We start from the raw sequence: 21,425 nt of genomic DNA, 5'->3' as shown, positions 1-21,425 counted from the left end.
TGTTGTAATTCTATCACTCACTGTTCAAATAAACCTACCATTAAAATGATAGACTGATCATTTCTTTGTCAGTGGGCAAATGTACAAAATCAGCAGGGGATCAAATACTTTTTTCCCTCACTGTATAATACACTACAATTTATAGTATTTTAAGATTCAGTTTGTAAAATGCACTATAGCTAGACTGAATACATGCGAAATAATCTTTGCTTGATTTTATTATTAGCTAGCACAAGTTCCCTTATTAGAACTGCATTTATTTATGTGTATTTATATTAAGTCTTAATCCATGAATTTAAAGGAAATGAACAAAGCCATAGAGCCATGTTTACTGAAAAGGTGACTATTATATTGTTCAGATATGCAGATTAATTGTTCAAATCTTATTTTGTGAGCTCCAATTCTGCTTCATGTATTGTCAATAATAAATACAGTTTATTTCGAATTCTACAGCTATCATCTCAGTTATTTGCATCGAATATTACGTTCACGTTGTTTAGCTTTTAGAGAGTTATATTTAGTTCATTAATAAAACACTCATAGTTAAATTAGTAAGATATATATATATATACAGTACCAGTCAAAAGTTTGGACACACCAACTCACTCCAGGGTTTTTCTTTATTTTACTATTTTCCACATTGTAGAATAGTAGTGAAGACATCAAAACTATGAATTAACACATATGGAATCATGTAGTAACCAAAAAAGTGTTAAACAAATCAAAATATATTTTATATTTGAGATTCTTCAAAGTAGCCACCCTTTGCCTTGATGACAGCTTTGCACACTCTTGACATTCTCTCAACCAGCTTCATGAGGTAGTGCATTTCAATTAACAGGTGTGCCTTCTTAAAAGTTAATTTGTGGAATTTCTTTCCTTCTTAATGCGTTTGAGCCAATCAGTTGTGTTGTGACAAGGTAGGGGTGGTATACAGAAGATAGCCCTATTTGGTAAAAGACCAAGTCCATATTATGGCAAGAACAGATCAAATAAGCAAAGAGAAACGACAGTCCATCATTACTTTAAGACATGAAGGTCAGTCAATACGGAACATTTCAAGAACTTTGACAGTTTCTTCAAGTGCAGTCGCAAAAACCATGAAGCGCTATGATGAAACTGGCTCTCATGAGAACCGCCACAGGAAAGGAAGACCCAGAGTTACCTCTGATGCAGAGGATAAGTCAATTAGAGTTACCAGCCTCAGAAATTGCAGCCCAAATAAGTATTCACAGAGTTCAAGTAACAGACACAGCTCAACATCAACTGTTTAGATGAGACTGTGTGAATCAGGCCTTCATGGTCGAATTGCTGCAAAGAAAACACTACTAAAGGACACCAATAATAATAAGAAACTTGCTTGGGCCAAGAAACACGAGCAATTAGACCGGTGGAAATGTGTCCTTTGGTCTGGAGTCCAAATTAGAGATTTTTGGTTCCAACCGCCGTGTCTTTGTGAGACGCGGTGTGGATGACTGGATGATATCCGCATTTGTATTTCCCAGCGTAAAGCATGGAGGAGGAGGTGTGGGGGTGCTTTGCTGGTGACACTGTCTGATTTATTTAGATTTCAAGGCACGCTTAAGCAGCATGGCTACCACAGCATTCTGCAGTGATACGCCATCCCATCTGGTTTGGGTTTAGTGGGATTATCATTTGTTTTTCAACAGGACAATGACCCAACACACCTCCAGGCTGTGTAAGGGCTATTTGACCAAGAAGGAGATTGATGTAGTGCTGCATCAGATGACATGACCTCCACAATCCCCCGACCTCAACCAAATTGAGATGGTTCGGGATGAGTTGGACCGCAGAGTGAAGGAAAAGCAGCCAACAAGTGCTCAGCATATGTGGGAACTCCTTTAAGACTGTTGGAAAAGCATTCCAGGTGAAGCTGGTTGAGAGAATGCCAAAAGTGTGCAAAGTTGTCATCAAGGCAAAGGGTGGCTATTTGAAGAATCTCAAATATAAAATGTATTTTGATTTGTTTAACACTTTTTTTGGTTACTACATGATTCCATATGTGTTATTTCATAGTGTTGTAGTCTTCACTATTACAGTGAGTGAAAAAAGTATTTGATTCGCTGCTGATTTTGTACGTTTGCCCACTGACAAAGAAATTATCAGTCTATCATTTTAATGGTAGGTTTATTTGAACAGTGAGAGACAGAATAGCAACAAAAAAATCCAGAAAAACGCATGTCAAAAATGTTATAAATTGATTTGCATTTTAATGAGGGAAATAAGTATTTGACCCCTCTGCAAAACATGACTTAGTATTTGGTGGCTGGCTAGGCCACTCCAGGACCTTAATGTGCTTCTTCTTGAGCCACTCCTTTGTTGCCTTGGCCGTGTGTTTTGGGTCATTGTCATGCTGGAATACCCATCCACGACCCATTTTCAATGCCCTGGCTGAGGGAAGGAGGTTCTCACCCAAGAAGGCCCCGTCCATCGTCCCTTTGATGTGGTGAAGTTGTCCTGTCCCCTTAGCAGAAAAACACCCCCAAAGCATAATGTTTCCACCTCCATGTTTGACGGTGGGGATGGTGTTCTTGGGGTCGTAGGCAGCATTCCTCCTCCTCCAAACACGGCGAGTTGAATTGATGGCAAAGAGCTCCATTTTGGTCTCATCTGACCACAACACTTTCACCCAGTTCTCCTCTGAATCATTCAGATGTCCATTGGCAAACTTCAGAAGGCCCTGTATATGTGCTTTCTTGAGCAGGGGGACCTTGCGGGCGCTGCAGAATTTCAGTCCTTCACGGCGTAGTGTGTTACCAATTGTTTTCTTGGTGACTATGGTCCCAGCTGCCTTGAGATCATTGACAAGATCCTCGCGTGTAGTTCTGGGCTGATTCTTCACCGTTCTCATGATCATTGCAACTCCACGAGGTGAGATCTTGCATGGAGCCCCAGGCCGAGGGAGATTGACAGTTATTTTGTGTTTCTTCCATTTGCGAATAATCGCACCAACTGTTGTCACCTTCTCACCAAGCTGCTTGGCGATGGTCTTGTAGCTCATTCCAGCCTTGTGTAGGTCTACAATCTTGTCCCTGACATCCTTGGAGAGCTCTTTGGTCTTGGCCATGGTGGAGAGTTTGGAATCTGATTGATTGATTGCTTCTGTGGACAGGTGTCTTTTATACAAGTAACAAACTGAGATTAGGAGTGTGCTCCTAATCTCAGCTCGTTACCTGTATAAAAGACACCTGGGAGCCAGAAATCTTTCTGATTGAGAGGGGGTCAAATACTTATTTCCCTCATTAAAATGCAAATCAATTTATAACATTTTGACATGCGTTTTCTGGATTTTTCTGTTGTTATTCTGTCTCTCACTGTTCAAATAAACCTACCATTAAAATTATAGACTGATCATTTCTTTGTCAGTGGGCAAACGTACAAAATCAGCAGGGGATCAAATACTTTTTTCCCCTCACTGTATATATATATATATATACAGTGGGGGAAAAAAGTATTTAGTCAGCCACCAATTGTGCATGTTCTCCCACTTAAAAAGATGAGAGAGGCCTGTAATTTTCATCATAGGTACACGTCAACTATGTCAGACAAAATGAGGAAAAAAAATCCACATACTCACATTGTAGGATTTTTAATTAATTTATTTGCAAATTATGATGGAAAATAAGTATTTGGTCAAAAACAAAAGTTTCTCAATACTTTGTTATATACCCTTTGTTGGCAATGACACAGGTCAAACGTTTTCTGTAAGTCTTCACAAGGTTTTCACACACTGTTGCTGGTATTTTGGCCCATTCCTCCATGCAGATCTCCTCTAGAGCAGTGATGTTTTGGGGCTGTCGCTGGGCAACACGGACTTTCAACTCCCTCCAACGATTTTCTATGGGGTTGAGATCTGGAGACTGGTTAGGCCACTCCAGGACCTTCAAATGCTTCTTACGAAGCCACTCCTTCGTTGCCCGGGCGGTGTGTTTGGGATCATTGTCATGCTGAAAGACCCAGCCACGTTTCATCTTCAATGCCCTTGCTGATGGAAGGAGGTTTTCACTCAAAATGTCACGATACATGGCCCCATTCATTCTTTCCTTTACACGGATCAGTCGTCCTGGTCCCTTTGCAGAAAAACAGCCCCAAAGCATGATGTTTCCACCCCCATGCTTCACAGTAGGTATGGTGTTCTTTGGATGCAACTCAGCATTCTTTGTCCTCCAAACACGACAAGTTGAGTTTTTACCAAAAAGTTCTATTTTGGTTTCATCTGACCATATGACATTCTCCCAATCCTCTTCTGGATCATCCAAATGCACTCTAGCAAACTTAAGACGGGCCTGGACATGTACTGGCTTAAGCAGGGGGACACGTCTGGCACTGCAGGATTTGAGTCCCTGGCGGCGTAGTGTGTTACTGATGGTAGGCTTTATTACTTTGGTCCCAGCTCTCTGCAGGTCATTCACTAGGTCCCCCCGTGTGGTTCTGGGATTTTTGCTCACCGTTCTTGTGATCATTTTGACCCCACGGGGTGAGATCTTGCCTTGAGCCCCAGATCGAGGGAGATTATCAGTGGTCTTGTATGTCTTCCATTTCCTAATAATTGCTCCCACAGTTGATTTCTTCAAACCAAGCTGCTTACCTATTGCAGATTCAGTCTTCCCAGCCTGGTGCAGGTCTACCATTTTGTTTCTGGTGTCGTTTGACAGCTCTTTGGTCTTGGCCATAGTGGAGTTTGGAGTGTGACTGTTTGAGGTTGTGGACAGGTGTCTTTTATACTGATAACAAGTTCAAACAGGTGCCATTAATACAGGTAACGAGTGGAGGACAGAGGAGCCTCTTAAAGAAGAAGTTACAGGTCTGTGAGAGCCAGAAATCTTGCTTGTTTGTAGTTGACCAAATACTTATTTTCCACCATAATTTGCAAATAAATTCATTAAAAATCCTACAATGTGATTTTCTGGAATTTTCTTTCTCAATTTGTCTGTCATAGTTGACGTGTACCTATGATGAAAATTACAGGCCTCTCTCATCTTTTTAAGTGGGAGAACTTGCACAATTGGTGGCTGACTAAATACTTTTTTCCCCCACTGTATATATATATATATATACACACACATATATATATTCATTGCTCTTACTGTAAAAAAGTTGGGGATGGAGGCTGATAGAAAGATCTGAGTTTGTTTTAATGAGGCCTCTTAAATCAATACAAAAATGATTTAGTCTTATTAGGGATTCTTAGGGAATGAGGGATGAAGCAACATCCTCTTGTCAGTCAGTCTTGTCACCTCTCTGCCAGTGCTTTGTCTGTACTATCACTCTGAGACAGAATCCTAACTGAATCATAACCATGGTAACAATATGGCTGGGCTGGGCTCTTCTGGCTCAGGATGGTCTGTCTAGTCAAGTCTTTAAAAAACATGGTTTCTTTCATGTCCATCCTCTCTTTCACTTGAAGTTAAATGGACACTTGAAGAGGTTTGTTCCAAAATGCTAAATACATTTTTCACATTTGTGTCTTTTCATCAGAAATCACCTCCATGTGTGTGTAAAATATTACTCTCAGATTCTTTATTCATAGATTTTAGAACGCTATATATCAATTGTTTAGCAGAATGGAATGTTTGTATCCTGTATATTTGACTGTCGTATGTGGTTGTCTGATGAATGCACAACTGTAAGTCGCTCTGAATAAGAGCACCTGCTAAATGACTAAAATGTCAAATGTAAATATTTTCAATACAGATCTCATATTACTGTCTTGATTAATAAATTATTAATAAAAATATTGATGTCAGAAATGTATCATTTATACAGCTCTTTATTAAACATGTAGTTATTTATCACATTTGACTGTGTAAACCCTAGCAGTACTAATTATTCCTCTGTCTGTAATAGCTAATGCAATTTTGTACTGCTACAGTGTTAAATATAAAAATAAATGCATATTCCAAATTCACCGAACACCCCCACCTCTCTGTCATGGTTTAAACCAGTGACAGTTGATTCAGGTTCTTTCAATCGCATTAATCTCTCTACTCCGCCTGTCTGCCTCTCTCTCTGTCGGTCTTGAGCTTTCGCTAGCGAACTTGCAACATTGTTTCAACTTAGCCCTCACAGTTTCCCACGCCGATGAGCTAGGGACGGACACGACTGTGTTTGCATCCCGTATTTCACCCCCTTTTCAGATGTCCCGACTTTTAACAAAATAGGTCAATTTGTCAGCAAGACACATCAATTACTTCAGACTACAAGAGTCTAGGCCTAATGACAATCGTCAAATGTCATTACACTTTTTGGTGTTTTGTAACAGATGTCTCCTTGCCTTCATCAAATGGCAGGTGCACTGTTTTGATGCTGGAAATGCCTGGAAGTATTTTGGAGAGGACGAACTTGCGCAGGTAGCCTACTTTTTTAAGTGATTTGTTTGACAATCAGATGAAAACATCACGACTGGTTGTGACATTTTCAACCTCTCCCTGACCCAGTCTGTAATACCTACATGTTTCAAGCAGACCCCCGTAGTCCCTGTGCCCAAGAACGGCAAGGTAACCTGTCTAAATGACTATTGCCCCGTAAGCTAAGTACCCTGGGCCTGAACACCTCCCTCTGCAACTGGATCCTGGACTTCCTGACGGACCGCCCCCAGGTGGTGAGGGTAGGCAACAACACATCCGCCACGCTGACACTCAACACTGAAACCCTTCAGGGGTGTGTGCTTAGTCCCCTCCTATACTCCCTGTTCACCCAAGACTGCGTGGCCGCACACGACACCAACACCATCATTAAGTTTGCAGAAGACACGACGGTGGTAGGCCTGATCACCGACGACGATGAGAAAGCCTATAGGGAGGAGAATAGAGACCTGGCAGTGTGGTGCCAGGACAACAACCTCTCCCTCAACATCAGTAAGAAAAAGGAGCTGATTGTGGACTACAAGAAACGGAGGGCAAAGCACGCCCCCATTCACATTGACGGGTCTGTAGTGGAGCGGGTCGAGAGCTTCAAGTTCCTCGGTGTCCACTATCCTGGTCCGAACACACCAACACAGTCGAGAAGAGGGCACGACAACGCCTCTTCCCCCTCAGGGGGCTGTAAAGATACTCCAAAAGTTACACAGCTGCACCATTGACAGCATCTTGACCGGCTGCATCAACGCTTGGTATGGCAACTATTTGGCATCCAACCGTAAGGCGCTAAAGAGGGTAGTGCGTATGGCCCAGTACATTACTGGGGCCGAGCTCCCTGCCATCCAGGATCTCTATACTAGGCGGTGTCAGAAGAAGGCCCTAGAAATTGTCAAAGACTCCAGCCACCCAAGTCATAGACTGTTCTCTCTGCTACCACACAGCAAGCAGGGACAAAAAGGCTACTGAACAGCTTCTACCCCCAAGCCATAAGAATGCTGAACAGTTAATCAAATGACTATCCGGACTATTTGCATTGACCCCCTTTTTTTTGTTGCAGTGACTCTCTTGCACTGGCTCTATGCACTGGCTCTATTCTACTTGCACACACACATTTTACACTGACACTCCAACACACACACACACACACACATTAATGCATATTGACGCCACACAAACTTTCACACTCTTCACATACGCTGCTGCTACTTTGTTTATTATCTATCCTGATTGCCTAGTCACTTTTACCCCTACCTACACTGAGTGTACAAAACATTCCATGAAATAGACTGACCAGATGAATCCAGGTGAAAGCAATGATTTTTAAGCCTAGAGACAATTAAGACATGGATTGTGTATGTGTGCCATTCATAGGGTGAATGGGCAAGACAAAATATTTAAGTGCCTTTGAACTGGGTATGGTAGATGCACTGGTTTGAGTGTGTCAAGAGCTGCTGGGTTTCATGCTCAACAGTTTCCCGTGTGTATCAAGAATGGTCCACCACCCAAAGGACATCCAGCCAACTTGACACAACTGTGGGAAGCATTGGAGTCAACATGGGCGACAAATTGTGGCTATTCTGAGGGAAAAAGGGGGTGCAACTCAATATTAGGAAGGTGTTATTTAAGCAAAAATGCCTGAGGTGGTGGTATATGGCCAATATACCACGGCTAAGAGCTGTTCTTATGCATGACGCAACATGGAGTGCCTGGATACACCCCTTAGCCATGGTATATTGGCAATATACCACAAACCCAGAGGTGCCTTATCGCTATTATAAACTGGTTACCAACGTAATTAGAGCAGTAAAAATAAATGTTGTCATACCCATGGTATATGGTCTGATATACCATGGCTTTCAAACAATCAGCATTCAGGGCTCGAACATCCCAAGTTTATAATAATGTTTTGTACACTAAGTCTTGTGTTACTATTTCCTTTGTTTATTTGGCACATTCTTCTTGCTTTTTAGCTCTGCATTGTTGGGATAGGCTTGTAAGTAAGCGTTTCAAGGTAAAGTCTACACATGTTGTATTCGGCGCATGTGACAAACACAATTTGATTTGATTTGTTCATGCCACAATAAAAAGTAATACATGTTTGCCGTAAATATACAGTGCATTCGGAAAGCATTCAGACCCCTTGACTTTTTCCACATTTTGTTACGTTACAGCCTTATTCTAAAATGTATTAAATTAATATTTTTCCTCAGCAATCTACACGCAATACCCCATAATGACAAAGAGAAAACAGGTTTTTAGAAATGTTTGCACATTTATATAAATAAAAAAACTGAAATACCTTATTTAAGTATTCAGACCTTTTGCTATGAGACTCGAAATTGGGCTCCGGTGCATCCTGTTTCCATTGATCATCCTTGAGATGTTTCTACAACTTGATTGGAGTCCACCTGTGGTAAGTTCAATTGATTGGACATGATTTGGAAAGGCACACACTCTTGACAGTGCATGTCAGAGTAAAAACAAAGCCATGAGGTTGAAGGAATTGTCCGTAGAGTTCCGAGACAGGATTGTGTCGAGGCACAGACCTCGGGAGGGTACCAAAAAATGTCTGCAGCATTGAAGGTCCCCAAGAACACAGTTTCCTCCATCATTCTTAAATGGAAGAAGTTTGGAACCACCAAGACTCTTCCTAGAGCTGGCCGCCCGGCCAAACTGAGCAATCGGGGGAGAAGGGCCTTGGTCAGAGAGGTGACTCTGACCGATGGTGACTCTGACAGAGCTCCAGAGTTCCTCTGTGGAGATGGGAGAACCTTCCAGAAGCCCAACCTTCTCTGCAGCACTCCACCAATCAGGCCTTTATGGTAGAGTGGCCAGACGGAAGCCACTCCTCAGTAAAAGGCACATGACAGCCCGCTTGGAGTTTGCCAAAAGGCACCTAAAGAATCTCAGAACATGAGAAACAAGATTCTCTGATCTGATGAATCCAAGATTGAACTCTTTGGTCTGAATGCCAAGCGTCACGTCTGGAGGAAAACTGGCACCGTCCCTACGGTGAAGCATGGTGGTGGCAGCATCATGCTGAGGGGATGTTTTTCAGCGGCAGGGACTGGGAGGCTAGTCAGGATCGAGGCAAAGATGAACGGAGCAAAGTACAGAGAGATCCTTGATGAAAACCTGCTTCAGAGACATCAGGACCTCAGACTGTGGCAAAGGTTCACCTTCCAACAGGACAACGACCCTAAGCACACAGCCAAGACAACACAGGAGTGACTACGGGACAAGTCTCTGAATGTCCTTGAGTGACCCAGCCAGAGCCCGGACTTGAATCTGATTGAACATCTCTGGAGAGACCTGAAAATAGCTGTGCAACATCCAACCTGACCGAGCTTGAGAGGATCTGCAGAGAAGAATGGGAGAAACTTCCCAAATACAGGTGTGCCAAGCTTGTAGCGTCATACCCAAGAAGACTCGAGGCTGTAACCGCTTCCAAAGGTGCTTCAACAAAAGTACTGAGCAAAGGGTCTAAATACTTCTTATTTGTAATACATTTGCAAAAATATCTAAAAACCTGTTTTTGCTTTGTTATTATGGGGTATTGTGTAACAAGTTAATCAATTTTAGAATAAGGCTGTAATGTAACAAAATGTGGAAAAAGTCAAGGGGTCGGAATATTTTCTGAATGCACTTTAGTAATTTACTCTCAACTGTTTTAATTGTCCTTAGAGTCCCTAACAACTCTCAATAAGTATTTCTGGTACTTTCACTTGCCATGTTGATCTTTTGATGGTTTGTTCTTCACTCTGGGCTGCTTGCGTCAGAGCTGTGCTTTTAGCCCCTTCAACAGTGTCTGTCATGACTGCCTGTTGCTGGTCCCCTTAGAACAGTGTTTCCCAAACTCAGTCCTGGGGACCCTAAGGGGTGAACCTTTTGGTTTTTGCCCTAACATTACACAGCTGATTCAGATCATCCAAGCTTGATGATTAATGGATGATTATTTCAGCTGTGTAGTGCTAGGGCAAAAACCAAAAACGTGCACCACTTGGGGTCCCAAGGACCGAGTTTGGGAAACCCTGCCTTAGAAGATCACAATGATTTATCCGTAGAACAGTGCCATCTTCTGTTTGTACGTTGTATGACCTTGGCTGTACTTCCGTGATCACTGTTCCTTTTTGTGTCCATATGTTTGTTTTGTCTTTGTACCTCACGTTGTCACCTGGTTGGAGTTCAGGTAGGTTTCTTGGCCCTCTGTAGTACTTTTGCTTTGTTTTCTGTTGTTCCTTGAACTTCCTCACTTTCTCTCCCTCTTTCAAATTATCAAGGAACCTACCAGGTACAACCCTAAATCTGTAAACATGGGCACCCTCATAGATATAATCCTGACTAATTTACCCTATAAATACACCTCCGCTGTCTTCAACCAGGATCTCAGCGATCACTGCCTCATTGCCTGCATCTGTAATGGGTCCGCGGTCAAACGACCACCCCTCATCACTGTCAAACGCTCCCTAAAACACTTCAGCGAGCAGGCCTTTCTAATTGACCTGGCCCGGGTATCCTGGATGGATATTGACCTCATTCCGTCAGTAGAGGATGCCTGGTTATTCTTTAAAAGTGCTTTCCTCTCCATCTTAAATAAGCATGCCCCATTCAAAAAATTCAGAACTAAGAACAGATATAGCCCCTGGTTCACCCCAGACTTGACTGCCCTTGACCAGCACAAATACATACTGTGACGTACTGCATTTGCATTGAACAGCCCCCACGATAAGCAACTTTTCAGGGAAGTCAGGAACCAATATACACAATCAGTTAGGAAAGCAAAGGCTAGCTTTTTCAAACAGAAATTTGCATCCTGTAGCACTAACTCAAAAAGTTTTGGGACACTGTAAAGTCCATGGAGAATAAGAGCACCTCCTCCCAGCTGCCCACTGCACTGAGGCTAGGAAACACTGTCACCACCGATAAATCTACGATAATCAAGAATTTCAACAAGCATTTTGCCATGGCTGGCCATGCTTTTCACCTGGCTACCCCTACCCCGGCCACCAGCTCTGCACCCTCCGCTGCAACTTGCCCCCTCCAGACAATCTGGACCCTTTCTTTCTAAAATTATACGCCGAGAGGGGCAGGAACAGGCCGGGCCGGGCTGGCAACGCGCACCATCAACTTAGTGCGGGGAGCAGGAACAGGCCGGGCCGGGCTGGCGACGCGCACCATTAGCTTGGTGCGGGGAGCAGGAACAGGCCGGGCCGGGCTGGCGACGCGCACCATTAGCTTGGTGCGGGGAGCAGGACCAGGCCGGGCCGGGCTGGCGACGCGCACCATTAGCTTGGTGCAGGGAGCAGGAACAGGCCGGGCCGGGCTGGCGACGCGCACCATTAGCTTGGTGCGGGGAGCAGGAACAGGCCGGGCCGGGCTGGCGACGCGCACCATTGGCTTGGTGCGGGGAGCAGGAACAGGCCAGGCCGGGCTGGCGACGCGCACCGTAGGCTTGGTGCGAGGGGCAGGAACAGGCCGGGCCGGGCCGGGCTGGCGACGCGCACCATCAACTTAGTGCGGGGAGCAGGAACGGGCCGGACCGGATTGGTGACGCACACCACTTGCTTGGTGTGAGGAGCGGGACTGGGTTTCTTCATAACCCTCCGCTCCCTCAGCTGCCTACACAGTTCCTCTCGCCGTGCCTCTACTCTCACCTTCTCCCTTATCGCCTCCAGTAGCTCCACCCTCTGAACCGCTAACTCCTCCTCCCTCTGGACCAATAGCCCCCTTAACCTGGTGGCCTCCTCACCCAACCTCCCAATACGCCCTGTAGCTGCCTCCTGCTTCCCCGTCGCCCATGCCGTGTGCCCCCCCCTAAAAAATGTTTGGGGTTGCCTCTCGTCCGTCCGACGACGACACTGTTGACGCCGTTGCTCCTCTCTCCGTCGCGCCTCCACCGTCTCCTTCCATGGACGGCGATCCATCCCGGCCTGGATTTCCTCCCAGGTCCAGGACCCCTGCCCGTCCAATATCTGCTCCCACGTCCAGGCTGCCTGCTCCTGGACACGCTGCTTGGTCCTGGTATGGTGGGATCTTCTGTCACGATCGTCGAAGGAGGAGGACCAAGGCGCAGCGTGATGAACGAACATACTTTATTATCAATAGTGATAACAAGAACAAAACAACAAACGATAACGACACGTGAAGTCCTTGGCTACAAAATACAACCAACACGGAACACGGAACAAGATCCCACAACTACTGTGGGAAAACAGCCTGTTTAAATGTGGTTCCCAATCAGAGAAAACCAGCAACAGCTGACACTCGTTGCCTCTGATTGAGAACCACTCTGGCCAACATAGAAAATACAACAACTAGATAACTCACATAGAACACAAACACATAGAATTTACACACCCTGGCTCAACATATAGAGTCCCCAGAGCCAGGGTGTGACAATTAGGAGGAAACTCACAAAAAAAAGAATTGTCTGCAAGACAATAATATTCAATTGTCCTGTTGGCAAGGTAATCATTCACAGAGTCCTTTAACAAATACATTTACATAATTTAGCAGTGACCAGCTGTTCCACACCGTTATATGTCTCACATAGATAACCACTAGAGAGTATGTTCTGACAGCCTGCCGGTAGTGAGGAATTCTTCTTCAGTTCCACTGGTTGATAAGGACGTCTCTAATGAACACTTCACCAGTGATCTTGTATCATTTCAGGTACAGGCATTTGGTCAAGGGATATTACTGCAGCTTCAGACGATAGATTCTCATAACCTGTAATGAAAGTAAACATGTCTGGTTTCAAGAGAAATTGATATTTCACTTAGATTTCCCTAACTAAGCATGTTTCCCGATTATCAGGAAAAAGTGGACATTTCACCTAGATATCATTAATATGATGACTGCGGTGTACAACAGAAGCTTATCAGGTTATGATCATCTTACTGTGCTTCTTCACCCGACATTGGCCCATGACTACTAATCAATCAGTTCTTTATTCTCCAGGCTCCACTTTGTCATCAAAATTGACAACCTTACAATGAGTGACATGTATCCACCGTGATTTTCCCTGAACTTTCACTGCTGACCTCGTTATGAGCAAAACTTGTTACGGACCTTCCCATTTTGGCCCTAATTTTGTGTCTGTTACGTATTTCTTTACCATCACCCACTACGTCATGTCCCCCCTCGGGACTTATGCCCCACACCTCTTTTACTTGGCTGTCTGCTTCCCAAACTGCATTAGAAAGTTGTATGCAATAGTTAAGCATTGTGTCACTCATAAAGTGTACGTCTGCCTTTCTTAAATCTAATGTGCCTGGTAGTGACATGGGTCGACCTGTGACGACCTCAAACGGACTTAACCCTGTAGTTTTGTTATGTGTTGGCCGTATACTACAGAAGACCGTAGGCAATGCATCCGGCCTTGCTATCCCTTCTTGATGCATCTTCGAAAGTCTCTCTTTCACCACTCTATTTGTGTGTTCTACCTGACCACTCGATCGAGGATGGTAAGGGCAGTGTAGTTGCCAGTCTATGTTCAGAAGAGGAGCTACCTCCTGACACACTTTTCCTGTGAAATGAGTGACTTGGTCGGAATCTAATTGTTCCGGAAATCCCCATCTGGGAATGATTTCTCTAATCAGAATTTTAGCTGTGTGTTGTGCGGTTCCTTTGTTGGTAGGGTAGGCTTCAACCCATCGTGAGAAATGATCAACAACAACCAGCACATCTTCCTGTCCTTTACATTTGGGCAGCATGATGTAGTCTAGCTGTAGATGTCTGAAGGGTCCCGGTGGGGCAGGCGCTTGTCGTATGTGTACTTTCACTCGTCCCTTGGTGTTGTTTTCCATACAAATGTTGCAATTCGCCACAACAGCCTCAGCCTCTTTCCGCACACCAGAATTTCACCATTTGCCCATAAAACGATAAACTATCTTGTCTACACCAAGGTGTCCCAAAGAGTGGATCTGTGTCACCAAATAGGGTAAGAGTGCATTTGGCGCTACACATCTCAGGTTGTATTTCCACACACCTTCTTGATTGAGTTTGCACCCTGCAGCCATCCATTCCCACACTTCATATTTTGGTGCACTGCTCTGCATGTCTCTAATGTGTTGCAATGTATCCAAGGTGTATTTCCTAATCCGTTTAGGTGACAGAGGTGTTCTCTTGGCAGCCCCCTTGGCAGCTCTGTCAGCCAGATCATAACCTTTACTCTTGTCTGTAAAGATTTTTCCATGTGCTTTCATTTTTTAAATCGCAACTTGTCTAGGTAACTGGAGAGCATTCAGTAGAGCCATCACCTCTGGTCCATTCTTCACAGCAGCTCCCAGTGATGTCATGAATCCTCTGTTTTTCTATATTTTCCCAAAATCATGGGTAACACCGAAAGTATACCTTGAGTCTGTGTAGATATTAGCTGTTTTTCCTTCAGCATGTTTGCATGCTTCTGTCAAAGCCACCAATTCCGCCACCTGTGCGGATGTTCCTGCAGGTAACGTGCCTGTCACTATCACATTGTCCGTTGTAGTAACTGCCCAGCCTGCCTTCCTCACACCCCCTCCACAATTCTTGAACCGTCTGTGTATAAGATTAATTCAGGGTTTTCCAACGGATGACTGTTAATAAACCCATCAGAGAGCTGATCCAAAACCAACTCACAACAGTTGTGTTCAAGTAATGTGGTATCTGGAGGAAGCATCAGAGTAGCTGGATTACATGGTGTGCCACGTTGTATGATGATGTTAGGAGCCTCCAACACAGTTGACCACTTGTTCCAACGAGCAGCGGTGATGAATGAATGATGTGTATGAACAGCATGTGGAAACTTGATGGTAAGATGTTGGTCGAGAACAAGCGATGCCACCATCGACACAGCGACATAAGCATAACAAAGACTAACAACTGTAACCCATCATAAGGATGTAGATTGTAGAGTTTGTTGTATCGCTTGGAATGTTCCCACGTCTTCATACCCACGTCTCGAGGATGCTTCAAAGTCTTTGACCATTCATCCAACTGATTTGGAGATGCTGATTTGTGTGTGATTACTGTCACCGGAGGTTTGTCTTAACTCTCTTTAACAGCCTATGTTCTGGTTGGCCTAAGAAATTGTTTGTCACCGCTGTCAGAAAATGTTGACTCAAACACAGGCAGTGCTGACCAGATGCTTGAAACCCGATCTTCCTTTCGCAACTCAGTGTGAGGGTAGATTGAGGGAACAAAGAGCCCACAGGTGGGTGCCAAGTCTGCGTTTTCTACCCTTACATTCTGTAATTGTTAATTTCGTCCTTTAAAGTTTGTATTTGTTCACCAAGAGCTCTCAAACTCTCTTTATCTCTCTACATTGTCCTATCATGATTATCTCGTTGAAATGTATCATCTTGTTTCCTGACTTTGGCTAATACAGTTAAAGACCATTGTGTCTTTGTCAATGAGTTAGACATTTTCTTTATTTACCCCAAGCTTTTTGTATATCAGACAGATTCCATGTTCCATCTTTGTCAACAATGACAGAATATGTATTTATTATCTCCTGCCTACACTTCTCTACTTTGAAATTGTTATTGATATCACTGGCCCGTGAATTTCATATATTATTCATGTTCACATCCGGAGCAGCTGTCCCGCCCTTTTCCAGAGTGGTTTTCTCACTTAAAAATGCCATTGCATTAACTTCAAAAGTTATTTATTTAACCCCAAAATATATATATACAGTACCAGTCAAAGGTTTGGACACACCTACTCATTCAAGGGATTTTCTTTGTTTTTACATTGTAGAATAACAGTGAAGACATCAAAACTATGAAATAACACATATGGAAACATGTAGTAACCAAAAAAGTGTTAAACAAATCAAAATATATTTAATATTTTAGATTCTTCAAATAGCCACCCTTTGCCTTGATGACAGCTTTGCACACTCTTGGCATTCTCTCAACCAGCTTTATGAGGTAGTCACCTGGAATGCATTTCAATTAACAGGTGTGCCTTCTTAAAAGTTAATTTGTGGAATTACTTTCCTTCTTGATGCGTTTCAGCCAATCAGTTGTGTTGTGACAAGGTAGGGGGGTATACAGAAGATAACCCTATTTGGTAAAAGAACAAGTCCATATTATGGCAAGAACAGCTCAAATAAGCAAAGAGAAACAACAGTCCATCATTACTTTAAGACATGAAGGTCAGTCAATACAGAACATTTCAAGAACATTTAAAGTTTCAAGTGCAGTCGCAAAAAACATGAAGCGCTATGATGAAACTGGCTCTCATAAGGACCGCCACAGGAATGGAAGACCCAGCGTTACCTCTGCTGCAGAGGATAAGTTCATTAGAGTTACCAGCCTCAGAAATTGCAGCCCAAATAAATGCTTCACAGAGTTCAAGTAACAGACACATCTCAACATCAACTGGTCAGAGGAGACTGTGTGAATCAGGCCTTCATGGTTGAATTGCTGCAAAGAAACCATTACTAAAGGACACCAATAATAATAAGAGACTTCCTTGGGCCAAGAAACACGAGCAATGGACATTAGACCCGTGGATATTTGACCTTTGGTCTGGAGTCCAAATTGGAGATTTTTGGTTCCGACCGCCATGTCTTTGTGAGACGCGGTGTGGGTGAACGGATGATCGCCGCATGTGTATTTCCCACCGTAAAGCATGGAGGAGGAGGTCTTATGGTCTGTGATTTATTTAGAATTCAAGGCACACTTAACCAGCACTGCCACCTCATCAGGAGCATGCCCAGGCGTTGTAGGGAGGTCATACAGGCACGTGGAGGCCATACACACTACTGAGCTTCATTTTGACTTGTTTTAAGGACATTACATCAAAGTTGGATCAGCCTGTAGTGTGGTTTTCCACTTTAATTTTGAGGGTGACTCCAAATCCAGACCTCCATGGGTTGATACATTTGATTTCCATTGATAATTTTTGTGTGATTTTGTTGTCAGCACATTCAACTATGTAAAGAAAAAAGTATTTAATAAGATTATTTCATTCATTCAGATCTAGGATCTGTTATTTTAGTGTTCCCTTTATTTTTTTGAGCAGTGTATTTATAACCCCTTGAGGACTCAAACCTCTATCTTATAGAACACACATTGTTTCTGTAGGGCCTGGTTACCCATAAAAAATGTGTGTTTACTTTATAAGCTCGTTGAGGACTCGAACCTCCTGAAACATGTGTTCACTTCAAAAGCTTGTTGAGAACTCGAACCTCCTAAAACTTCTGTTCACTTCAAAAGCTTGTTAAAGACTTACAAGGCTTACATTACCCAAAATTGCTACTCAACTAGCAACTCACTTCTATGCAACAAGATGGTTTCACTCCCTTAATCAATTATGGCTTATTTTAACTGAGAGGGCTTTTACAAAGGACTCAAACCTTTAACAAAGGACTCAAACCCCTATACATCATATATACAGTTGAAGTCGGAAGTTTACATACACTTAGGTTGGTGTCATTAAAACTCGTTTCTTAACCACTCCACAAATGTCTTGTTAACAAACTATAGTTTTGGCAAGTCGGATAGGACATCTACTTTGTGCATGACACAAGTAATTTTTCCAACAATTATTTACAGACAGATTATTTCACTTATAATTCACTGTATCACAATTCCAGTAGGTCAGAAGTTTACATACACTAAGTTGACTGTGCCTTTAAACAGCTTGGAAAATTCCATAAAATGATGTCATGGCTTTAGAAGCTTCTGATAGGCTAATTTACATAATTTGAGTCAATTGGAGGTGTGCCTGTGGATGTATTTCAAGGCCTACCTTCAAACTCAGTGCCTCTTTGCGTGACATCATGGGAAAATCAAAAGGAATCAGCCAAGACCTCAGAAAAAAAATTGTAGACCTCCACAAGTCTGGTTCATCCTTGGGAGCAATTTCCAAATGCCTGAAGGTACCACGTTCATCTGTACAAACAATAGTATGCAAGTATAAACACCATGGGACCACGCAGCCGTCATACCGCTTAGGAAGGAGACGCGTTCTGTCTCCTAGAGATGAACGTACTTTGGTGCGAAAAGTGCAAATCAATCCCAGAACAACAGCAAAGGACCTTGTGAAGATGCTGGAGGAAACAGGTACAAAAGTATCTATATCCACAGTAAAACGAGTCCTATATCGACATAACCTGAAAGGCCGCTCAGCAAGGAAGAACCCAATGCTCCAAAACCGCCATAAAAAAGACAGACTACGGTTTACAACTGCACATGGGGACAAAGATCGTACTTTTTGGAGAAATGTCCTCTGGTCTGATGAAACAAAAATATAACTGTTTGGCCATATTGATCATCTTTATGTTTGGAGGAAAAAGGGGGATGCTTGCAAGCCGAAGAACACCATCCCAACCGTGAAGCACGGGGGTGGCAGCATCATGCTGTGGAGGTGCTTTGCTGCAGGAGGGACTGGTGCACTTCACAAAATAGATGGCATCATGAGGAAGGACAATTATGTGGATATATTGAAGTAACATCAAGACATTAGTCAGGAAGTTAAAGCTTGGTCGCAAATGGGTCTTCCAAATAGACAATGACCCCAAGCACACTTCCAAAGTTGTGGCAACATGGCTTAAGGACAACAAAGTCAAAGTATTGGAGTGGCCATCACAAAGCCCTGACCTCAATCCTATAGAAAATGTGTGGGCAGAACTGAAAATGCGTGTGCGAGCAAGGAGGCCTACATACCTGACTCCGTTACACCAGCTCTGTCAGGAGTAATGGGCCAAAATTCATCCAACTTATTGTGGGAAGCTTGTGGAAGGCTACGCGAAACTTTTAACCCAAGCTAAACAATTTAAAGGCAATGCTACCAAATACTAATTGAGTGTTTGTAAACTTCTGACCCACTTGGAATGTGATGAAAGAAATAAAAGCTGAAATAAATCATTCTCTCTACTATTATTCTGACATTTCACATTCTTAAAATAAAGTGGTGATCCTAACTGACCTAAAACAGGGAATTTTTACTATGATTAAATGTGAGGAATTGTGAAAAACTGAGTTTAAATGTATTTGGCTAAGGTGTATGTAAACTTCCGACTTCAACTGTACATATCACTCATTGCATGCACTTATTTCAACCTGATTTGGGTCTTTTAGATGATATAGGTCTAGACTCACCCAGCAATTATGCCATCAATCAGGAGATTAAGAACTGAATCCCGAAGTGGGTTGAGCACAGCCCTCTCTCTTACCCCTGGATCAACACAGAGTTGAGTTTTTAATTGTTGTTGGTCAAGACCAATTCATCCAGGTCACGGCAACAAGTGTTAGCAGTTTTTGTTATTCTTCAATAAAGCAAATCAGTGGGAGAAAAATACATTTATTCAAAGAGAACAAATCATAGTTGTTATGCTGGAAAGTAGATGGCAGATGTTCATTCTTCCCTGTCCTCAATGCTTCTCCACTGAACAAAGAGACAGGATGTAGTTTATAGCCTCAAGCCTAGCATGTGGCTGACCATTTAGAATTCCTTGCAATAAAATTGGGCCAATGGCCAAACCCCCAAGTATCCCGTTTCAGGCTCAATGTATAGACAATTTGGACCAATGAGAACTTGCCACATGTAGCTATGAGTCCCTGGTTGGAACTCCTACACAGATTCTAAACAGATGTTGAACTGAAAAACAACTATTTCCATTGATCGTTAATTCACTCTTGACCTTTAGTCCTCTGCGATGTGTATTTATCTCTGAATGTTCTTACACCTAGTCTAGCCTGCACATCCTTGGGTACTACGATGAATGACAATGTGTGCACAGGTGTTCTTGTATGACACTTTGGCAATGCACTTCCCTTTAACTGGATTCTCAGCACCTGCATAACCTGTCACTTTAACTTCATGCATTTTCGGTCTTGGCCTAGTACTCTTAAACTCAGTCTCTGATATCACATTCATCTGTGCGCCTATATCCAGTTCAAATTGAATAATGCTGTCATTCACCTGTAGAGAAAGAATCCAATCCTTCTGTTTCCAGTTTTTTCAGATACAGCATCCACATAGAACTCATCTAGTTCATTTTCACTCACTTTCCCTTGATTCTAACAACAAGGAGCATAGTGGTTATTTTTGTTGCATGTCTTGCCGTATGCTGGACATTCTTTTAGAAGATGTTGTGTTACACAACGACCACATGCATTTTGGATGTCATTTTCCATCCCATTTTAATTATTGGCTGGTCACTCGCCTTTTTTCACATAGCCACTCTTTTTGTTTCTGTGCGTGTCATGTTTTTTTCATTGCATCCAAGGTGCAACTACCATCACCAAACAGTTATTTTGCCTGTCTCCTGGTATACAGTAAGTTTCAAACTTCCCTCATATTGCCGTTAACTTCAGTCTATCTTCCTCTTCAGCAAATTCAAAGTTATTGTACACATCCAATGCCCCTCCACGACATGTAAGAACACTGACACTTTCATCTTTTCACATCAGCTTAAATCTCAGCTAGGTACAGTTCAAAACGTTGTTTGAATCTTTTCCAATTTTCAGCTCCATTGCCAGTAAACTGAAGTTTTGGCGGTGGATGTAAACCTTCAATTTTCAACTCGTTATCTTCGTTTCCCAGGTATGTAACAATGTTTTTAATCTTCTTATTAGCAGAGATGACTGTTACGCTAGCTAGCATCACTTTACGTAGCCTAGCATTGATGCCCCAATAGCATCCTACAGTCATGTCTATCCAGTTTGTGGCTTTGTTGGGTTGTTTACTGTATTTCTCCGTCCTTTCGGTTTATTCTCTTCCATTCAATCACTTCTGACATCATGTGTTATTAGGGTTCAACGAATACACCATAATGAAAGAGAATGAATGTTTACTGAAATAATATAGTTTTTACATCTTGTCGGGAGGCACATATTCATACAACTCTCTATCACATTCAATGAGCAGCCCTCCTGCGCATGCGTTATCCTGCTCAGGCATGGTAATCAAACACTATTTGCTTATTTCATTACAATTGGAGACAGAGAAAGTTGGGGTAGCCTGTAATTAAGACATTCGAGAGTGCCCATTAATGCAAGTTAAAAGGCTGTATGTACAATTAAAATTCTGCATAATGGCAGAGCATTTCAT

General features: G+C 42.9%; 1 protein-coding gene across 1 annotated transcript in view; it reads right to left on the bottom strand.

The window, feature by feature from the left end:
• Positions 1-12,790: 12,790 nt before the first annotated feature.
• LOC121586265 (riboflavin transporter 2-like) overlaps positions 12,791-21,425 on the bottom strand; it is a 31,640-nt gene continuing 23,005 nt past the window's right edge. The window contains exon 5 of the mRNA XM_041902833.2: positions 12,791-13,109. Within this exon, the coding sequence (XP_041758767.1) occupies positions 13,077-13,109 (33 nt within the window). The 3' untranslated portion in view covers positions 12,791-13,076. The remainder of the gene's footprint in view (positions 13,110-21,425) is intronic.

The sequence above is a fragment of the Coregonus clupeaformis genome, chromosome 17 (assembly GCF_020615455.1).
Source record: "Coregonus clupeaformis isolate EN_2021a chromosome 17, ASM2061545v1, whole genome shotgun sequence".
NCBI lineage: Eukaryota > Metazoa > Chordata > Actinopteri > Salmoniformes > Salmonidae > Coregonus > Coregonus clupeaformis.
The sequence above is the reverse complement of the archived record's forward strand: the minus strand, read 5'-3'. Positions and strand labels throughout refer to the sequence as shown.